At 49.1% G+C, this 21,982-nt stretch overlaps 1 protein-coding gene across 6 annotated transcripts in view; it reads right to left on the reverse strand.

Annotated features, from left to right (window-relative positions):
- The window catches only part of SFXN5 (sideroflexin 5), an 84,269-nt gene that overhangs the window by 57,743 nt on the left and 4,544 nt on the right, over positions 1-21,982 (reverse strand). For 5 of the 6 annotated variants that reach the window (XM_084517739.1, XM_084517741.1, XM_084517740.1 and 2 more), the window contains exons 2-3: positions 18,629-18,697; positions 9,484-9,561 (exon numbers count right to left, since the gene is read on the reverse strand). In XM_084517739.1, the coding sequence (XP_084373865.1) occupies positions 9,484-9,561; positions 18,629-18,697 (147 nt within the window). Of the gene's footprint in view, positions 1-9,470; positions 9,562-18,628; positions 18,698-21,982 lie in introns of all 6 variants that reach the window. The other variant, XM_084517744.1, reaches the window with a different exon arrangement.

The raw sequence follows: 21,982 nt of genomic DNA on the forward strand, positions 1-21,982 counted from the left end.
TGCTGCTCCATTCTGCTCCCCACCCCTACTCCCTTTCCCATGAGAGCAATCACTCACGCTTTGCATGGCTTTCTCCCACTTCTCTCCAGCTCCAGTCCTAAAACCCACATTCCCACTTCTTGCAAAGTGATATTTTACACAGAGACAAACGCACAGCACCATCTCCAGCCCAAGCACTCGGTTAGGGCTGTAAATGTACGCGTTTACGGTGCTGGAATCCCAGACCTTTTGGCTCTGCTTTTGACGTGGCTGAAACGTCTGCAAACCTGGTGCTGATGCTAAGATTTATGGCAATCTGATGTCTGGCTTTATTAATAAACATGAAAAACAGAATAACATAACCCACTGCCTGCACTTGCTCTTCAAGAGGAGCTCTCACCAAGGGACCCTTCAAGGCCCCACTCCTGACGGTATTTACCTTAGGAAGGTTTTAGCTTTAAGGGGACAAAGCTCAAATAACACATGCATGGGATAAATCACAAAGTGTATCTACACACGGATAAATCACAACGTGTATCAGCACATTTCCTGCACCTGGCACTGAAATAAATCAGCAAAAAGAGGCACCAGAAGCTACCACCCTTGGATGCCACTGGAAATCTCCTTCCCCATCCTAAGCACCGATAAGTCCCAACGCCAGGAGCTGCTGCCCGTCTGCAGAGCCACAAAACCTTGGAGAAAATGCAGGAGTTGAGGCTGAGACACCTGCCTGCACCGCAGGCATTGGGAACCGGATCGGAAACCGTGAGCAATTCCCACGAAATACACAGATTTACACAGATACAAACCCAGTGTAGGTGGAAACAGAATCGAGTCCTAACCGATAAAAAAAGATAGCACTTAAATAACACTTTGCAGCTTTGCAGCACTCGATAAACATTAACTAATTAATCCTTACAGCATTCTACTGGAAAGATTTAAACAGAAGAAGCAGCACTCACAGAAAAGCATCGCTTACACCAGGGGTGGGGAAGGACTTGGATGCCATTACATGGTTTAAAGCACAGCTTTGGGAAGCAGGCTTGCTAATGCAGCTAGGTTGCTCGATATCAGATTCGTTTCAGCTTAGTTTGGCCATATGGAGCTTGCAAATCTAATCTGATTTGTAATCTAGATGTGAATTGAGATAAACTCTCCTAATCCTCAAATGATGAGACGAAGCAAAGCCAGCTTGCAACTGCATAAGAGCATCAGGGGTAGAATTTACAACAGTTTATTTAATGGGCATTAACCTCCAGCACGAGCTCCCCAGGTGCCTGCTGCCCTCGGATAGTCTGAAAATGATGCCCTAAATGTTTGAGCCAGCTTAAACCAGGCCACAGAGAACATTTAGACCGCAGAAAAGAGAAGGTCCAAGCCCTGTCCTTGGAGCACCGAGCAGGCTGCTCGCTCGCAGAGACAAGGAGCAGCAGGGCAGCCGATCTATCTGCACTTTATTGTATCCTGCAAGAGACCAGAGGGGAAAAAAAAGTACAGTTTACTGCAAATGGACCTCTTCGCTCTTCATCAACACTGTTAAGAAAAGCTATTATTCTGCAAAAGGGATGCTGTTTAGCCTCTGATAGATTCATTGTTCTCTGCTGGGTCTGGGACAGCGTGAGCAGCTCTTCCCGCTGCTAACATGATTGAGGGAAGAACACAGTAATAAATATATGCCCATTAAGCTGGTGAGCCTCTTTTCACTTCACTGATACTAATGGGGAAGAAATGAAACAGTTTCAAAACAGCAAGTTGCCAAAGCTGCATTTGGAAAGGCTGAGGAGTGAGAAGTCACAACTGACACACCACAGTTCATGCTCCGCCAACGCTCGCAGGAAGGGGCTGGCTGGAGAATAGCGAGTGTCTGTCTCCAAGGGACCATTTCAGAAAGCTGCATCTTTCCTCTCACTACAGATCATTCAGTTTGGGGTGGTTTGTTGTTTTTTTTTTCCCCCCTCTGAACATCCCCCTTATGCTGAAGCTTTCAGACCAGAGTTGCTAAGGGTAAAAATCACGTAATATTGCTGTCTCGCTGTTATCTTGATTTCTAACAAATATATTTTTATGCATCTTAACGTGTCTGCATAAATAAACATATGCATAAATGAACAAGGAGGTTTCCTGCCGCAAATCTTGGGACCTATGCCCTGAGGTCCCCCCAAATCAGCCCGTGATCTGATGGCAGACAAAGAGGAAGGTGTGGATGGATCAAAATCTAAATCTCTGGTGTCTCAGAGCTACGAGGATTTGTAGCAAACGATCCAGAGCTCAGGATGTTTAATTCTGGTCTTAAGAAACTCAGATCCGTGTCCTACCTCCATCACAGACTTGCCTGACCCCCAGCAGCTGGAGCTGATGCGTGGTAGTGGCACCCACAGCCCCTCCGTGCCTCCCTCTTCTAGGCACACAGCATTCACGCAGAGCAGACAGAAAACATTGGGAGCTGCTCAACTCGCCAAATGAAGCATTTTGGGAGGGTGTGGGGGGGGGGAAGGGAGCTTTAGTTTTTATTAAGATCAGCTCTCTGAACCAGCTGTGCCAGTGCAAGCGAGCAAGGAGGTGGGAACACATGGCCAGGAGGAGAGGAGGCAGAGACATGGCAGTGCTGCCTCAGAGCAGCTCACGCTGCCATGGCATCGCACTTTCCCTTGCAATATTCTGGGCACAGAACAAACCCGTAGCAGTTTGCGGATAAAGTTCAGGGAACAAGAAATTCAATAGGTGCTGCCTCTGCTGGGGGGGGGCAGTGAAAGATAAAGTCATCTCCACGAGACGAGCAGCAGCACAAGGGCTGCGTTAATTAATGGCACAAGTTTTCAACCTCTTATTGGTGCTGTGCTGACGGGAAACAAATGAAGATCTTGCAGGAAAGAAGCACCGCTCGCACTTGGGAGCCCTGGTTCCTTGCACAAGCAGCACCCTCCGAGGCTCCTGCTGGCACGGCGCTCTTCTGTGGCTCTTTGCCTCTCTCTGCTGGCAGGACCAAGGGGAAAAGCTGGGGCGCAGCCGCAGACCAGGACCAAAGGGACACGGGGAGGTGGAGGAGGATGGCAAATCTTCGTCGCTGTATCTCTCAGACTGGATTCCAGCTTCTGGTTAACACAGGTTTTTAGGACAGAGTGCTACGTGACTACAAATGGGGCAAATCAGGGCTCTGATCCTAGCTGGACCCAGCCTGGTATCACACCAAATACCGACCTGCATTAGCACAGACTTCGAAGCAGCTCGGCAGCTCTTTCTGCACCAATTTAAAGGCAGAAGAGACCTCAGGGCTCAGTGCACAACAGAAAGGACTCGTTTTGCTGGGCTTGCTAGCAGAGTATCTCAAGCATAGACGCTATTGCAGGGAATTTTAGCAATGAAAACGAAAGCATAGGGCATTCTGGGGAGAAAGCGAGAAGAAACGAGCAGAAGCAGCTCGTAAGAAAATCTCCCCAGCACTGATGCAGACCTGCAGCTGGTGCTCTGCTGTGCCAGAACACCTTTGCCCACAGCCCGTGTTTGCCAACCCTTCCCAGGGCTTCACTGTGCTCCTTCCCCCAGCACCAAGCGCGATCAGCACGCAGTGAAAAGCAGCTGTGTCATAAACCAGGCATGATTTAAATCCCTCTTTCTCTGATAGCCGCCGAGTGCTGCTTCTCTTAACTTTTACCACTGCTGACATGCCAGCATCAATCTGTTCTTCCAATCTGTGCTGGTCTGTTGGACAGGTTGGGAAAGGGACTCACACACACAGAGGACACAGATGCAATCCTACAAATTAGCGAAAGAAGCCTGAGGATAAAGGACAAAAGCCACATCATTATGCCTGCAGTTGGTACAGCCTTTTGGTTTTGAGGATAAACCTCAGCACCGACGCTCCTGGGCTGGAGAAAACGTCCCCCTTTTAAGCTCGGTGGCTCTTCACCCGTGTTTATCGGGCTGATATTTGACAGCCACTGTTTTTAGAGGAGAGAGCACTCCCTCCAATGAAACCTTTTTACTCCAGCGGAGATTCCCTCCAGGAGGCAGTTGGGGGAATTGCCTGCCCTGTTTAGAATTGGATATGTTACAGTCTATACCTTCTGCTGCAAATTGGCTCCCGGTGCACTTGTGTGTGTCATTTTCACCTACCCACTCGCAGATCGCACCAGCCACCGGAGCTCCGTGCGAGGGGCCGGATCCTGCCAGCCCCGTCAGCTGCTGGTGGAAAGCAGCACTGAAACCAGCTTGCAGCAGCGGCCTCTTAACACATCCTGCTCCCTCCGGGCTGTAAGGAAAGCAGGCTCAAAAGGTCACTCAAGTGTAATGAGAGCTCACCTAACGAGGAGCACCAAGCGCTGGAGAACGTCGCGGGGAGATGAAGAAACCCTGAGAGGAGAGCACTGACACAGCGGTACCTACAGGCTGGGCAAGGCAGGACAACTGAAGTGGTTTCTCCCCTTAACACAAAGCCCACAAACCTCCCTTCTTGCCCTCTTTGTGGATCCTACTGCTTTCTCAGCTGGTCCCATCCGAAGGAGGAGAAGTGGGCTAGCAGGGGGCAGCAGCGGGGACGTGCCAGCCCTCCCAGCGCTCCTGACTCCTGCAGAAGGAGCTGAACAAAAGGCATTGATACACGTGGTTGCCAAACAGAACCAAAAAAAAAACAAAAAAAAAACAGAAATTTACTAAACCCGTGAGTACTCCTGAAGTTTTCCGAGCAGGATTTTTGATTTCTAGACAGAAGAATTCTTCGCATTGGAAGGTTCTCATTCCGGTACGAGGAACAGCTGCCTCTTCCATCAAACACTTGGGATCCAAACATCCAACACAGAGCCACGCAGCACTCCCAAACCCCCCAGCAGAAGACCAAACCTCCCCAAAGCCTCCAGGGAATTTGTTCTCCCTGCATGTTTTACAGTTCTCACCATCTGGATGAAATATCTAACCCAAACGACCAAAAGAACAGAAATACACTCCAAATGGTGGCATTACCAAAAATATATATGTTTTTAAGAGAAAAAGCATGAAGTCATAAGAGCCTGTCAGGGAGGAGGCTTAATTACAGCGTGGGGTATTGCCACTACTCAGAATGGTTTTGGTTGATGGGATTTTAATAAGCAGAAGTTAGAACCCAGCCACCTAGCTAAGGAAAACCAAGCCCGGCTGTCAAGCGATCAGAGAAAAAGTTGGGTAAATAAGCTGAGCTGAGGAGGAGGAGTTTGCAGCGTGTCTTCTTGCCCAAGTACCCAGCACTGACTAAATAATCATCAGGCAGCTACTCGGCCTCCGTTCTGCTGAGGGCATAGCAGAGAGCAGCCAGGGCAAAAGTCATCTTTTAAGGAACATTTTGCTAATATGGAAGAAAAGCTCTGTTTTCCCTCAATAAAAAGCCATCAGCAGTCTGGCAGCTATCGACAGTTCAGACATTGATTCTTCATTTTTGCTAATGATGCCCGAGAAATAGGTTTTTACCACCCTGAGTTAATGGTCACGTTCCCAAGGGGTGAAATCACTCCAGTTCAAGAGGGAGCGCAAGAGCTGCGGGATTTTAGGCTGCCCAGAGAGCTCGGGGGGCTCCTCCTTGGAGAGCTCAGCAGCCACCGGGACGTGGGGCTGAGCACCCTGCTCGGGTGGCTCTGGGATCCTGGGATCTGGGACCCTGGGATCTGAGATCTGACCTGGAAGCAGCCAAGCTGGGAGTGGTGGTGCCTTCACGGAGAACTGGAGCGAAGCCGCGTTTCGTCTGGAATCTGGCTTAGAGATGGCCACGGGGAAGTGGAGCAAAGTCAGATTATGGCTCTTCGGGGATTTTTTTTCCCCTGTAGATGGTCCATAAATGTTCCACTTCAGCTCATTTTGAAAAACCTGCTCTGGAAGTGCCGAAGAGAAAGCCTAGTCCTACAAGAGCCCTGTCAAGAAGATAAGCGTTGAGGAGACGCTTGGCGTTACATAGCTTTAGGCTTCTACATTTTCCATTCCTCATGCAGTAAAACCATTTCAGCAAGCAATAGGGATTGTGCTGAGCTGTTGTTATGCTTTCAGCTACTGCCTGCCATCCTCCCTGAGAACCATGAGTTTCTGAATGAGGGGAAAAAAAAAGGAGTTTGAACACTGTCAAACGCGCCGCACCACCGAAGCGGATCAGTCGGGAGATTAGCGAAGCGGCTCTGTCAAAACAACTCGTCTTCTCCATCTCAAAGCTGATATTCGAGGGGGGCTGGTGGGTTGTTCAGGAAGCTAATACATGAAAACTCAGCCCAAAGCCTTATCTTAAAGGCTCCCAAGGTGATTATGATTTTAATGATGATTCTGAAGCCCGGCAGCCCATTTGGACACCTCGTCTACCCAGTCCGTGCACGCAGAGCGCATTATAAGGGTAGAGATTCCACCTCTAAGGGGCTGCAGCAACCAAAATCCAGAGAGGAGCTCTTAAACAAAGAAGATAAAGTTGGTAAAGAAGATAAAGATCCTCTCTTGAGCTTCTCGTGAATTTCTGCCCAGCCTTTTTGACCGTGCACCTAAAATTGGGAATCAGCATCCATCAGACGCAACCACATCACGACGTTAGGTGAGCCAAGCAGGTACCCAAGTACGTTCTCCCTGCCTCCAACAAACACCAGGTGACTAGCTCTGTTCAGTCCAAAAGGGTTTGAATAACTAACTAAATAACCTTTCAGTCAAAAGAATTGAGTTACCTCTCGTGGCAACTCCACCAGTGCCCCAGAGGTGTGCGAGACCTACCCGGTCATGTAAAACCAGGTGGCTCCCTCTTTTATTCCAACCTCAGCTCATGGACATGAGCCACCCATCGCAAAATGGGCTAATTTCCCAAATCAGCCTGAAACAGCTCTTAATGCCCTGATGCCCGAGCCCATCCTGCAGCTTGTGCTACACGGAGAAGCCACAGAAATGGTAGAATTGAGCTTGAAAGCAAAATAGGACTCTCCGAGCACCTTTGGTTCCCAAGGGGGAAATCTGGGGTGAAATCCATGCAAACGAGGTGTTTCCCCTCCCCCGGAGCGATCAGCCAGCACATGGTGTGTTCTGCAAAGGCACCAGGAATTAATGAGACTCGTCCAGCTGTGTATATCTGGCACTCTCCTACTCAGCTCAGCACCGGCACGCTTCCAGCTCCCCTCCAGCCTCTGAGATAGAAACCAGCGGGTGCCTCCAGGAAGGGTTTATTTCCAAACTGGTGGCTCTGCTCGAGAGGAGGGAGATATTCCACCCCTTTAGCTACAATTATTGTCTCACCAACGATGACCTACAGCCAGATTTTGAGGATTTTCCCTTGCTTTCGCATGCAAGTAGCTTGTTCAAGCCACCCGAAAGCGTGCTGAGGAGGAGAAGAGCACTCAGACATGCAGGGCTGAGGTTTTTTGGGTGTGCCCAGAGGAGCAGCAGAGCCTGAAAGCCACACCAAGCCCTCATCCCCTTCAGGTCCTTCCAGCTGACCCCTGTCGGAGCTGTTTCGACACCAGAAGCGCACGTTCCAGTTTCTCAGCCTCGCTGGGATCTACCCACGCCTTGCTCACCTTTCCCTGCGGTTTTCTTTAATTAACGCTGCAAAAAACAGTAAAACACAGCAACAAGCATGTGCTGCAATCCTGTGCCAGGCTCCTCTTGGGACAGCTACTTTATCCCAGTCAGCAGAAGCTCTTTAAACCCCTCCAATATAATCGACACCGCGATCAAAGCAAACCATGTCGAGATTTTACTACAAAAAATATTATTTTTTTTCAACTGCTGTGCTAACATTTGTCTAGGAAAGACATTTCTGGCATCATTTTCTCTTTCCTCCTCTGCCCCACACCTTTATTTTCCACTTGAAACCCTCCGGCTTGCATATTAGGCTTCGCCTCCTGCTTACGCTGCCCTGACTGGAGGAAACAAGAAACGTGAGGCTTCTGCTTGCTCTCCCTCAGTGCAGTTCTGAATGAACTCTGGGCTTGTCACTACGCAGACCCAAAATGTAGGTCAAAAGTCTGCGCGGTTTGCCTCAGCAAATGACTTCACTTCATCTGCCTGGAGGCAGATGGGAACTGAGTCATCTGCTGCTGCATCATTCTTTGCTTTGCTGCTTCCCTCAGTCCTGGTTGCTTTTTTCTTACCATCAGATTACGGGTGAATGCAGGCAGTGCTATCCAAAGGCCAGGAGAGCGATGCCTTGTGCCACACGCTGCACAGGGAGGGGATATCTCCTGTTTATTTTTTGTTCAAGCCATGCCTTTTCCCCAAAACAGCACCTACCGCATACGTAGAGATGATTCAGAATGAATTCAAATGTCTTTTTTCTTTTTTCATCTATCTGCTACAGTCGTCTTTCATGAGAATAAGCTATTACACATGAGCATGAGAAGAAATAAAGGGGTTATTTGAGCTGTGGGACAGGAGCACAGCACCGTTTCCATCACTGTCTGCACGGGAGGTGCACGGGTCCTTTGCTGTGGCCGCTTCGTACAGCTCCTGCCTGCCAGTCCGTGCAGCTCTGTGTTACACTACACAACGTAGGGCTCAAGTTTTTTGTGCTAGATGCACAAACACACGCTGCAGTAAAGCCCCTGGCTTGGTGCTGTGCTCAGGTGTGCACACGTGGATGAATAAGGAAAAGATTATGAGATATAAAATACCTGCATTTGCAAGAAAAAAGGTTCAGAAAGGGGTCTGGCTCCTCTGCAATACTTACCCGTGCTTTCACAAGTTCTACGTGTTCATAAAGATTTGATAAATGTTCAGAAAATAGGGACTGACGGGGTCATGGAGCAACCACCCAACCCATCCCTCTGTCCCAAAGCAGAACCAGGTTTTACCAAAAACGACCCTTTTCTCAGCAGCCATCTAAACCAGGCTAAGATCTTTGCATCAGCGTGGTTTTTGCAGCTTGAGCAAGTCTAACCCACGCCTCTGTCCCAACTGAATGTATAACCTACAACGTGAGGATATCCACAGGGTTATGCATAGCCCAAACAAGTTATTCCAGTGAAGAAATGGTAATTATCACAACCAACAGGAGCACAGAAGGAGAAAGTGTTGATGCATCAACGCTGCAGGTGCAAGAACCTACAAACCTGACCACGATGTTTCCCTCGTTTAAAATGAAATCTACATTTATTTATTTATTTATTTATTTTCTTTAATTCTGCAAGCCCATTTTGCAAGGGGAAGGGAAGCAGTAGCGTTGGCCAAAGGCAGTCAACAATCGTGCAAGTCGGAAAGCCCAAAATTTGACTTGTTCTAACTACAATTTTTGTATGCTCATTTTGCAGACCCCTTGCTGTCCTTTCTGTTCAGCAACATTTACACCCAAACGACCCAAATTCACTCCAACATGCCGGCAGTTGAGCTGCAAAGGACCCGAAGAACCACCGGAGCAGGCAGCAATCAGCTCAAGAGAGCCAAAATGGGATTTTTCCAGTGGAAACACCCAAATCATTCTGCAGCAGTGCATTCACTGCAGATGCAGCTTGAAGCACCACCTCGTTCGCCCGTTTTCAGGCTACACGAAGCAGTAGAAACGTAAGAAAGGCTTTTTCCTCTCACCTCTTTGTTGGTGACTCCCGGGGGCAAAGTCCCATGCTTGTAATCCTCCAGCAGCTGCACAGCTTCCTTCAGGCGACTCTGCAAGCACAAGAAGCATGGGTTGCAACAGACTCGAGTTATAAAATCCTATCTCCTTTCATAAAAAGCACTTTATGATGGGTCCTTTCATAGATTTACACATGATATAAAAGAGAAGAGATGCGTGGACATTTGCTTCATTGGTTGGCACAGCCTTGCTGTTTGATATCTAACCATATATGTAGCATAGAGGAAGAGGGAAAAAAAAAAGGGAAAAAGGAGAAAATAGAGAAAATATAAGAAGTCCCCTTTGCAATGCCTCTGCAGAGGGCATCATACAAACCTGACGGTCTTCACTGAGACCTGATAAGTCTCGGAGCAGAATGAGGTCTCACTTGAAGGCAGAAAATGGATGGGTTGTTTTACATTATGCCCTAACGTGTCCACTTTACCCTAGCTACTAAATGGATATTACTCCACATAAACTCTCAGATGAAGATTTCCTGGTGATATCGAGAGGGAAAGCCCTCGACACAGCAGCTGCTTTGCTCCCTGCCCTCACCCAGCACCTGTCTCCAGAGGGATGAATAAGTTTGTACAAATTCATATAAAACCATGTCTAAGCATCTATTTTATTTTTTTTCAATCCTTTACATATATAGAGCTCTTGAAGTGAAAAGCCACAGGGCAGACAAGTAGAGCTTCTTTACTCCAAGCTACAGAGGAGCAAGGCAGGGCACAAAGAGCTGCTTTGGTGGGGTTAAATCTGCTCATCCAAGCCTGCAGAAGGCACCAGATCGCCGAACAGTGCCTCCCAGATATCTGAAGCCAAACAAATCACTCAGCCGAGCGTTTTCAAAGGACTCCTGCAGGTTATCTGTCACCCAGATGAATAACACCGCCTCCGGTTTGATGTTTCTGCGCTGCCTGTTGTTTTGGCACCTTCTCCAATACCCGTTTTGTATTTAGGAGGTGTCCCCTGGCATATTTAGCAGCGTGCAGCCGGACTGCAGCTCCCCTGAAGCCCCCTGGTTTCGGCACAGCGGTGCCACGGCGCAAGGCGAGCATCCTCCGGCTCCGTACGTGCCACCGTGCTGCAGGAGACTCCTGCTCTGCCTTTCATCCGAACTTCAAAGACTCCTTTGTGGTTCCCTTGGAAGCACCAGCAGTGATGCCAGCCTGAAAACGGCGACTCATGAGCGACTGCTGTCTTTAAAACTCCCGGCACACGATGGAAAAGCGGCGATTCCTTCACGTCCCAAGGTGAGAGCGTTGCCCCTGGACCTGTGGTTGTTTTCACACGGGCTGAGCTCGCATCCTCAGCATCACACGTGTCCAGCCCTTGCACTTCATGCTCCTACAGAGTTCATTCCTACCTGTTCTTGGCCTTGGAGATGAGGCTCATAGGTTTGAGTGCTGACACCAAGATCAGTGCTACCTCCCGAGGTTCTCCGGTGTCACTACACACACAACAAGTGCCAGTTTTCCCGTTTTCTGCCCGATTTCTGTGTTTTCAGCCTGAGCAGGCTCCCTCTGACTGAGCCTGTCCCACGCTTTGTGCCTGAGATGCCCCACCAGGCTGCTGGTTGTCCTCACCCTCCACCACACCACGTGCCCAGGGCTTCAGGAGCAGCCTGGGCTGCTCTGAGCAGGCAGAACACGGATCCACTCAGATCCTGGCATCATCCTCGACGTGTAGCATACTCATCGACCACCCCGAGGGACTCCAGGTCTCACGGAGAGCTCAAAGGATGTCCAGCAAAGACAGCCAAGACCAAATCTGGACGGTGTTTCAAAGTCTTCTTCCAAGTCCCGGCAGTCACCCATTTCACCTAAAAAAAGAGTGGAAACCCTCGCTCCAAGAAACAGAGAATGATTTTAAATATAAAAGCTTCATTATTGGCAAAGAAGCAGCCACCTAACTCAAACTTTCTCCAACAGCAGCCATACGCAGATGTACGGGGAAAAATCAAGAACAAGGCAAGCAGGAACCAGGTCTCCCCAAGCAGCTTCCCAACCTCCCCCTGCCTTCAGCCACGGCAGATGAGGTTCCTGTGGATCCAGCCACATTTGGGGCATTTCTCTCCCAGCTGCTTGTTCAGAATCCCCTAGAAGCATCCAAGGAGACTGAACGGCCACGCTGCATGCAGCAGCCATCGCTTGTGTCCCAACCCTCAGCCCCCCTCTTTAAGGATTTCAGCCAAGTGCTTGACTCTGGGCAGAAAGGAAGGGTTACGAATTAGGATGGCATCTCCCCAGGATGCGTTATTCTTGTAGAAGGATGGGGATCTTGTACAAGAAGAAGAGCTGGCCTTGAGAAACGAGCACCTGGGATGAGATCCAATGGCACAACCAAGTGGTTGAGCACTTCTGGGCTTGCCCAGATTTTGGCCAGGTCCTTGGGAGCTGGAAATGACCCTCTAGAGGTAAAAGCACGGGATGGTCACCACGAAACTGCGAAGCAAAGGAGTACCATGAAAAATAAATAGGATTTTTAGGCTATTTGTAGTATGAGCAACAGTTATCCAAGGCCACAACAGGACGTTAGCCTCTTCTAGTCCTTGGTAGCTCCTTATCTTATCAGCCCCATGGTTGTTATCCCATATTAGCTCACGTAGGAAAAGCCAACACCACGCCCGAACACCAATAAAACATAATTGCCTGTAGGATTTCAGGTATTCCGATAATCCAGAGGTGAAAAGCCAGGGACACCTGACTGCCTAACGCCTGCAGAGCTAGGGAAGACAACCCTCCTCGCCTCCGAAGCTGGGAAATCAACCGGCGATGCCAGCACAACATTCTGGAGAGCCATTTGGGCTCATTATCCGTGCAGTTTTCTGCCGCTGAAATTACCTCCACTGTGTGCCTTGCAAATTATCCACACAGAACAGCGTGTAACTCTGAATGAAAAACTGGAAGCAAGAGATGAATGGGTCTGTGTTCTATTTTTTTATTTTATTTTTTTTTTCTCCTCCTTCTCTTGAGGAAATCTTAGTAGTTACTATAACAACCCTGGCCAGATCCCATCTTGTTTGGTGTGGTAACAAACAGCAAACAAAAAAGCCCGATTTTGCTTTTTAAAAAATCGCACTTTTCGTGAATTTCTCCTTTCAGCTCAGTGGGGGGAAGAGGGGAACTTTCTCAGAGAAAAGTCCCAGGCCAACGCTGCTGACGGCTCCCGAGGCTTACAAAAAATTGGGGCAGAAAGCGAGGAAAACCGTTAAACGCAAGGACCCCGTTAAGGAGCTGCCTTTCACGCAGCCCTGAGGTCTGCAGATGCTTTCAGCAGACAACTCAGCCTCAAAGTTTTGTTAGGGAAAAACGCACGGTTGCCTCGTTCCCCCTCTAGAAAAGCCAACCATGCTCATTTTAACTAAAGCCTCCAAAAAAAAAAAAAAAACAGCAGCGACAAAACCCAACGGCAACAAAAACCCGGGAACTTTTCTGCGTGCAGCAGCTCAAGATGCCAGGCAGCTCCACTCCCTGGCTTTTAGCACGAGAAATCGTTATTAAGAGAGTTGGTAGTGTCTGGGATGACACTGCTTCTCCCTTTTAACGAGGGGAAAACGAGGTCTGCCCACGAGGTCACGCCACCATTTCAATATTTATTGTTGCTCGCTTCTTCTACTGATATCTGTAGGAAGAAGTGTTACTGGGATTTTTACAGCATCGCTTCAAAAAAAAAAGAAGTGCAACCACAGTTTTTTTACTCGGGTGTATCATTTCCTTCATACCCCTCTCCTGGTAAAAACCTAGAGCACTTCTAGTGGTGGATTACGGGGTCTCAGCTCGCACAATAGGGTGCGAGACGGACCATCTGCACCCGGGGAGTGTTCTCACAAACCCCAGCCCAGAAGCGGTGCCAGGGATCCACCGAGCTCAGCACAGCACCTCGTGGCAGAAGGGCTCAGCCTCATAGGAACACAGCCCCCAAAAAACTATGAGCTAAAGCTCAGGTCCCTAATAAGTGTGCACTGGGCTTCACTTCAGCCACTGACTGAAGTTGGCTGCCAAAAACCAGTCCTTGGCTCAGGCTGGCTAAATAACTTAGCTGTAACCCCAAGGCTTCAGAGCAAAGAACAAATATAACCTGCCTTGACTCGGGGCAGGTCCCTGCCCAAAACACGCTTGCAGAACTCCATCAGGAGAAGAATCGGTCTTTGTAGAAAGAGTTGCTGAAGGATCACATTACTAGGGGCTCGGTTTGGTGCTCCAAAGAAAGGAGGAGAAAGAACAAACCCGAAGATGCCAGCAGGACCTTAGCCTCCACCATGCCGAGCTGATGGCCACCACCAGCGATCCGTCGGTGGCATCCCCAAATCCCTCGTGGCTTCAGCGCTCTGGTGAGGTAGAGGACAACCACATTGAGTCCTACAGAAGACTGCACACGTGTGTAAATGTATATATTCGTATCAGGCACCTCCTTCCAGCACGAGAGCTCTTCTCCTGTTTTTTTTCCACCTTGCCCCCTGTGCGCGAGGGCACGCCGATTCCGTCTCCCAGCTCGGCGCCTCCTCTCCTCTTGGAGCTCAGCTGATGCCTACACATGGCTCAGAGCTGCCTCCAGAACCCCATATGTGCACAGAGAGACCAGAATAACAGTCATTATGCCAGAAGCACTACAACATTGCTGTTACAGAATCAACAGAGAGAGAGAAAGCGTCGGGCTTCGCACTCCAGCCTTTTAAGACACGACCCAGTGATGGGACAGGGCTCGCTGGGACACCTTGAGCCTCGCTCTGCTCGATCAGTGCTGGTGCTGGTGCCAGCCCCACGCTGACCACAGCCTACCTGCGAGCTCAGGATCCCACCAGCCACGACTCTCCTGGCACTCGATGCAAAGGAAGAGGCTCCTGGCCACCGGCACCACAAACTCAAGGCGGGATTTGGGAATCCAGCTGTGCTCTGCCATCGGCGGCTCAGCAGCTCCCGGCTCCGTCTCACTGCTCTGGGGATGATACATACGGCAGACTTGACTCCAGCTGGCCCTATTGTATTGGATCTACAGTGACAGACAACAGGAGCCAGAAACTTTTTGTTCAAGTAGAGCCAGCAGATGTGACACTGAATAAACACAGACAGTCAATCTGCTGAGTAAGAAGGTATCGTTCGTATAAATAACATACATCTAATCCTGCTTCCATTTTAAACCCAAATATGGGAATGCAAGATGCTCGGCGCTCTGTAGATGTATGCTCTGAACAATGAGATCAAGGAAAAGCAGATAAGACGCAGCTCGGATTCATCCTCCTTTCACTTTTGCTCTGCATCGTTATCAGATCCCCAGCTTTCCCCACCAAGAGCTTCCCGCAGAGCGTTAACAGTCTGTCCGGGCTGATGTCAGATGGGATAAGTTAGCCTTGTAAAAATACCTGCCGGGCCCTACTGCTTCTCCCGATGGACCCTAATTACGGAGCAATTAAAAGCACTTCTCCAATCGTTTGAGCCTCACACGTTTGGGAAGCAGGCGTCGCACCCACCCAGGGGTTTCTCGTGGTCTCAGCAACGGGCCTGGCGGGGCCTGACCTCTGCAGTGACACATTTTCTGCTGGTTGGAAACGCCTGCAACTTTGCAGCTGCAAAATAAATGATTTAGAAATGATGAGAAAGCTAGCCACGAGATGGATTAGCACGCAAAAACTCCTCTTCAGGGAGCGCAGGCCATGCTGACACAAGCTCGGTGCCTCGTTGCAACATCCTATGCAGTCAGAAAGCCAAGTGGAATTGGTAGGTGAGTTACAGATATTGTTCTACCAGAAACCCCTAAATATAAACCCAAAGAAACCGGTGTTCAGCTGCCCCTACCCCGCACAAGCACGTGCTTTTTGTGAGTTCAGACTTCAATACTCCAATATCTGGCACGCATCCCTTGAGGATGAATGCTTAAGAACCTCTAAAAGACGAGGAAGTTCTTAACCGAGTTCAGAATTTGCTTTATTAAAAAGGAATAAATGAGTAAGAGAGGACTGTCATTGAGACTAATTATACTTGATATCGCCGTGCTGGGTTGCTCCCACTCCGCGGAATCGCTGTCTCCTTCCCCAGAGCACAGCCACCAGTAGGATGCGATGATGCAACGTGCAGCAATTAAAAAAAAGGACACAGGAAAAATATATATATATTATTACATTCCCCAGCCTTTTCCACGGGATTAACCTCCCTTCTCATTAGAGACTCATTTAGCTACTTTTTTTTTTCCCCCCATTTGCCAGCGAGCTCCTCCAAGACAAACAGCAATTGATTTGTTCCCCGAGAAGCCCGGGCCTGAGCGATGCAGCCATCTGTCAGGGGAAGGAGCTCTCCGTCAGCGGCTGCTGGTTCATCAAACCCTTTTAGATTTTTAATTTGCCACTTCGGTTCTCGAGTGAAACCAAACAGCTCTCAGCTCCGCGCGTACGCACGCGAAGCGTTTCGAAGCGCCAGCTCGGATCCGCAGAGCCCAGCCACGCAGCTTTCTGTTCGGGGAGGTGCCCCCCGAGCCCCCAGGTGTTGGCATCTGCTTGGCCAAGATGCTTCCCCGGGGAGGAAGGGCTCACAAAATGCACGGCAGAAGGTCTCCTGAAGAGTTTCTGTTATTAATTCAGACCCCCAAGGGAAAGGGACAAGGGTATTCCCTTCCTTGGGCAGCCACCAAGCCATTCCTGAAGACCACGGATGTCAAAGCCGTGAGGTTTAGATCCCAGAGAAGGAAACCAAACCTCTCGTGTTTGTTGGGGTTCTGTTTGGGGTCCAGAACTGCTTGAATTTCCAGGATTTTCCTCTTTTTTTTTCTTACATCTCGCCTTCTTCAGAAGAATTGTGTCAACAGAGTCTCTGGAAAAATTAAATGATGCCACCTGATGGCCCTTCACCTGCAACCTCACCAACCCCTTCAGAAACTTCCAACAGTTTGACAAGGGAACAGTGGGAAGGTTGAAAACCACGCAGCTGAGCTAAAGGAGGGATCATCTCCTTTAAGTCCAGAGCAGTTATCCAACTCGCAGATGGCTTACCCAAATTCAAGACATCCTCTACACTGAGCAAGCAGCAGGAGTGAGGTAATTGCCCTCAAATGCAGACGAGATTCAGCCCTTTGAAAGTAAGAAATTGATGATTTCTTGTGAAACCATGAGAAAACGGTAGCCTGCCGGGATCCTAACCAAGCTGTTTTCATTCTGGGAGCAGAACTGACAGTGAAACACTGACAGAGTTACGGGTTTGGGGTACACAGCGAGACCAGACTGAGTTCCAGTGCTCAAACTACTTAAACTTTTTCATCATACTGCCACAACCACAGCGTAAAATCCATCCCAAATGGGAACACGTGAGATTTTCTTCAACCTAAAGTGTAAATGCAAGAAACAGAAGCACTAACTCAGTCAAGTTCAAATGTATCTCCCCACTTTGGGGACACACAAGAGGTAGGTTTGAGAATTCTGTATTTTTTCTGTATTCATGGCATTGTAAAAACCAAGAGTTTGGTCTTGGTTTGGGTGTAGTGGGTTAGCCACCTTAATAATAATAATAATAATAAACATGTGATAGATTTAAATGGAGATTTGAGAATGAGGATTATTGAGAATTATTGAGAATGGGGTTTTATTACACATAAAACATTCCTAAACTAAGAGAAATTTATCCAAGCAGAAGAGATGGATTATCTCCACCCAACAGAACTTTCCTCCAAAAAGAGAACAAGAAAATAAAATAAAAATGTATAATACAATACACCAAAAAGATGGCCAGGAGAAAGGTGAGCAGAATCACCTGCATCTTTTATCCCACCAGCAGAATCTCTCCTCCATGAGACCTCCTGGTGCAGGCTTTTTGCATCAGCTTCTGCATTTCAGAATCAAAAGCATGAGAAGGGCGAGAGGAGGCTCACAAGTTACACCCAACAGCCTCTGCCTCACCACAAGTGCACAGTGCAGGATTCCCACGCTCTCACACCTCCACCACACACTTAGTTGCTCTTAACACGAAGTTTCTGCTAAGGTAACAGCAGCACCAAGCCTTCAACGTGCAGTTAATTGGTTTGGATTCTGACCTTTGTGCTCACATCCTCCCTAAATAATAGCTCTAGAATCTGCAAAGTACCCTGGATCCTCAGGTTGGGATTTTTATTCATTCACTTCAAGACACATGAGGGCTAGCAGCATCTTTCTTGAGTCACAATGTTCTTTTCAAAGAGGCCACCTCCCCACGCTGAGCTCTGTGTCAAGGATGGTGGCTTTTGAAAGCTGATTTTCTATTTGATCTGAACCTGTGCTTTTACAAATGGAAGTATAATCGTGAGTCTGGTGGCGTAAAAACAGCTGTTTTACTGTCTGCAGCTCTCCAAAAGATACTCAGAACTGCACAGCACATTTTAGCCTTGTGTTTTTGGAAAGAAAAAAAAAAAAAGCTAGCTGATTTGGGGAAAAATAAGAATTGTTTAAAGTTACAGCAGATCTCTTCCTCCTCTCTCTAGTGTGTAAGGAACTGGACTCAGTCCATCAATGACTGTAGTGGACAGATCAGCTCCCAGTGTTCTGAGAAACAGGCAAAATAAAAAGAGAGAGAGAAAAAAAAAAAAGAAAAAAAATCTGGCCGTCAGGCAGGATTTAAAACCACCAGCAGAAATAGGTCTTCTAGGGGATTTCTTACAATTAATTCATGATTTCACGAAAGTGGAGGAATTCAATAATGCTGGGCCACACTAAAAGAAAAATAAACAGGCCAGGGACTCTAAAGCTTGTTAAAAACAGGATAATAACTAAGGAAAAACTACTACACCTTGCTCAGAAAAGGTCTTCTTGAGCAGCCACTGAAAATCTGTGGCTTGTGCCCACCCAGCTCACGTCCTCCACGAAGCGTTAGGGTTTGCTCTCTCCTCTACTCACCTATTTTTTTTTTTCCATTCAAATTTGTGGGAATTTTTCCTGCATCTGGCACTGGGTCAGATCAGCTGTGTGGATTCACCAGGGGCTAATACAGCAAGCTGCTGCTCAGCCCTGTTAGGGCTTGGCCAGGCAATCAATCAGCCACGAGACACAAACCCACTGGAAACCTGGCTTCCTTACCACTGCTGCTCACAGGAGAAATTGGTTTTAATCCAAACCTGCCCAATAAAGAGTGTTTTTTGGGAAGCAAGGGGCGTACACCTTACCTCAGTGACAAAGAGAGTGCGCGGATCGATGATGTCCAAGAAGTGCCTGAATCTGCCATAAAACGAAGTCTGGAAGAGAAGAACAAACAAGATGTGTTCAGTGACAAACTGCCTTTCATCTGCTGTGCAAAAAATAACTTATTTCCTCCGCATAACTATGCTGAAGCTGAAAAGCAATGGCAGAAAAGCTGTTTGCTATAACGACAGGAGGGCTGGAAGGGGCAAGGCTCCGGCTCGATGCTGCTGAAGGAAGCCCCAGCCCCTGGGGTCTCCTCCTCACCCCACTCCTCACGAGCCAGGTGAGAGATGGGACTGAGCAAAAAGCCACTTCCATGCCTTTAGTTCATTACAGGACTGTCCAGGTGCTAAATCAGGGCTGGGTTTCACGGCGCCAGCCTGCACGAACACGGAGTAAAAAGACGAACTGTGAACCTTCACGATTTTCAAAACAACCAAAGCTTGAAGGTTTGGGCTCCTTCCTATTTGCGTGCTTGGAGAGAATCCAATTAAACACGTTCCCAACCTGCAGTACGCTCAGACGTTGCAGACACCACACAGAACAAAATAATTGGTAGGGTTTTTATAGAATGAGAGGAAAAAAAACCTATCTTCAACCCCGCCACGCTCGTGTCGGGCAATGCTCCCTGCTCCCAACACCCTCACAGCCTAGGGAGAAGAAGAACTGATGACCAAGTGGAATAAAGCTGATAAAGGGTAAAAAATGAATGGGAAACGTGCTCCGAAGCAAAACAGCTGCTGAATCTGGAATCACAGAGAAAAGGGGAGGGCGAGAGACCGGTGCTGAGCCTGGGCTTCGGGATGCCTCTGCACGACAGCCGCGGGGAGACAAATCCCTGCACTAAAATCATGTCCTGCACTAAAAAAAAATAGAAAAAAAAAACCTGCGACTGAGCACAAACAGCTTCAGGGAACTTCAGGAAAAAGGAAAAAAAAAAAAAAAAAAAGCCTAGTGGTTTTTAATTAGCGTTGATTTAATTAACGCTAATTCTGGTACTTTCCAGCTTTTTGAGCTTGGCATTTCGCTACCTTGCTGGGATTTTTCAGCACAAAAACCTCTGCGGGTGCCAGTGCCCTGCAATCACCGCTGCCCGGTGCTCCCTTCGTGCTGCCACGGGTCCTCTCCCCTCTCCCGCTGCTCGTCCTGCGCTCTGTGGTCTCACCGGGGAGCCCCAAAAGCCTCCGGTCTCACCCCAAAATGAGGGAGCCGTCTCCAGGTGGTGCCTGAAGCAGGCTGCTCTGTGTCAGACAAGTCCAGGGGCAAGGGAAGGGCTACTTGAGTGGGGCCACGGATGGCACAGCCAGGTCCTGAGCAAGAAAACTGGAGAATAAAGCACCCAGCACCATCACACGGAGCTGCTGAGAGTTCCTTTAAATGCTTACAGCCACCAGTCCTGCCTGTGAGCACACAGACTCCAGAAAAGCCCCAGACTTCAAGATCTTTCAAGTCCCAGGAGGCCAGAGAAGCACCTTTTCCTCCCGTCTTCCCACTGCAGGCTCCTGCTTGGCTTTGTGTGTCTTCCTCCAGAAGGAAAGTTGTGTTACCCTCCTGGCAGAGGTGCTTCTTCCCCGGGCTGAGCACGAGGCAGAAACCAGCTCCCGGGAACACCTCTAACCTCCGGGGATGCAAAAAGAGCCCTGCTGAGGTGGAGCCTGTCCTAGGGCAGGCAACAAGACCCGACTGAGCACCTGCAGCCTCCCCTTTCCTCCTGAGTTGTGTAACCACTGAGGTTAAATCTCCAGCGTGGCAATTCAAGGCAAGCCCTCCCAGCCCTGTTCTCCTGACCCCAACCAGCAGGACCAGCAGGGAGGGATGCCCCAAAGGCTCCCCCTGCCCCTCAGGCAGCACTGCTGGGCCCAGGGGTGCCGGAGCCCTGGCAGAGGCTGCCCAGAGCTTGGGGGGCTCCTCCTGGGGGAGCTGCAGCAGCCGCCGGGACGTGGGGCTGGGCACCCTGCTGGAGAGGGGCCCTGTGGTGTCCCCACCAGGTCTGGGGGCTCCACGGCCCCCAAAAATGCAAAGGGTGAGGTATTTACAGACGTCTCGCCCCGCTGTCTCTCATCCCAGTTCCTTCCAAGGAGGCGTTGCTGCGTTAAACCTCAGCTACTCCCACGTCCGGGCCAAGATTTTAAAGAGCAGCTCTGTTAATCAAAAAAAAAAAAAGGATTTAATTGGTGTAAAAAGCACTTTGCTGCTTCTCCCCCTCACATGCGCGCACAAGGAGGGCTCTGTCACAATCCCAACACTTCACTTGGGGAGGAAAAAAGCCCAAAAAAAGCACCTTAACCTGCAGGGACACGCTGATGTTTGACGCTGCCTGCTTGCTCCCTGCCTTCCCGCGATGGCAGCATCGAATTTAATCATAAATAGAAGCCAGGAGGAGTTAATAAGACCATGTCAAAACTCCTTCAGCTTGGAAAGCATTCACCTCCCTGATTAAATTCCTACAGCAGGCAAATCCTCTGCGTGTCGCTGCTCTTTGCTGCACTCAGCTCGTCTCAGCGATCGGGATCACCGACTGCTCAGCCTCCTTACGGGACTTTCAGGCTCAGCTAAGGGGAAAGGAGAAGCCCCTACAAAGAAAGCAAGGTGGTTTAAAACACTTGGAAGAAATAAATTCAGAGATGTATCACAGAAATAATTTTCTTATTCTTTTCTAGTTATTATTTTTAAAAATCTGTTCAACGTTTAGTGTAAAGCTAGAGAAGAGCAGACACTGCCATGCCTCCTGGGGCTTCTGCAGCAGGGATGCCTCACCCAAAGCCCCAGCCTTGGGAAAAATGAGAACCTGATGTCAGGAGAAGCAGAGGATTGCAGTTCCCGGCTGTCACACTTTTCTTCTGCAACTTCTTGAAGTTCTGCCACTGCTAACGAGCACGTGCCTGCTTTTTAAGCTCTGTTAGTTGAGGGGTGTTAGGATGCGGGAAGCAGCCCCAGTTTGCTGGTTTGTAACAGAATTATCTCAGCAAAATGCTGCTGCTGCGAGCTGGGAGCAGGACATGGAAGGGAAACCCAGCTGCTGTGGCACATCCCTGCCCGTGGTGAGGATCACAAATCCCTGTAGGTCTTCACCAAGGAGCACCCTGCTAGTCCTGCCAAGCCACGGCTCACCCTTCTCCCCCCAGCTACAACCTGGCACCAGGCTCTGGCAAACACTTGCTCATTAATTACTGCAAGGTCTAAGAAGAGGGAATTTGACTTTATTTGCATGCCAGAGCTCTCCGTGTCACTCCCTGCTCTGCCGTGCCTCCTTCAGCTTTGAATCATCCAGGGACTGCTTCCTTTCCCCTCCCCTACCTGACCCTTTTTCCTTCATCCCACGAGGCACAGCAGGGGAT

The sequence above is a fragment of the Aythya ferina genome (genome assembly GCF_964211825.1).
Source record: "Aythya ferina genome assembly, chromosome: 4".
NCBI classification, from domain to species: domain Eukaryota; kingdom Metazoa; phylum Chordata; class Aves; order Anseriformes; family Anatidae; genus Aythya; species Aythya ferina.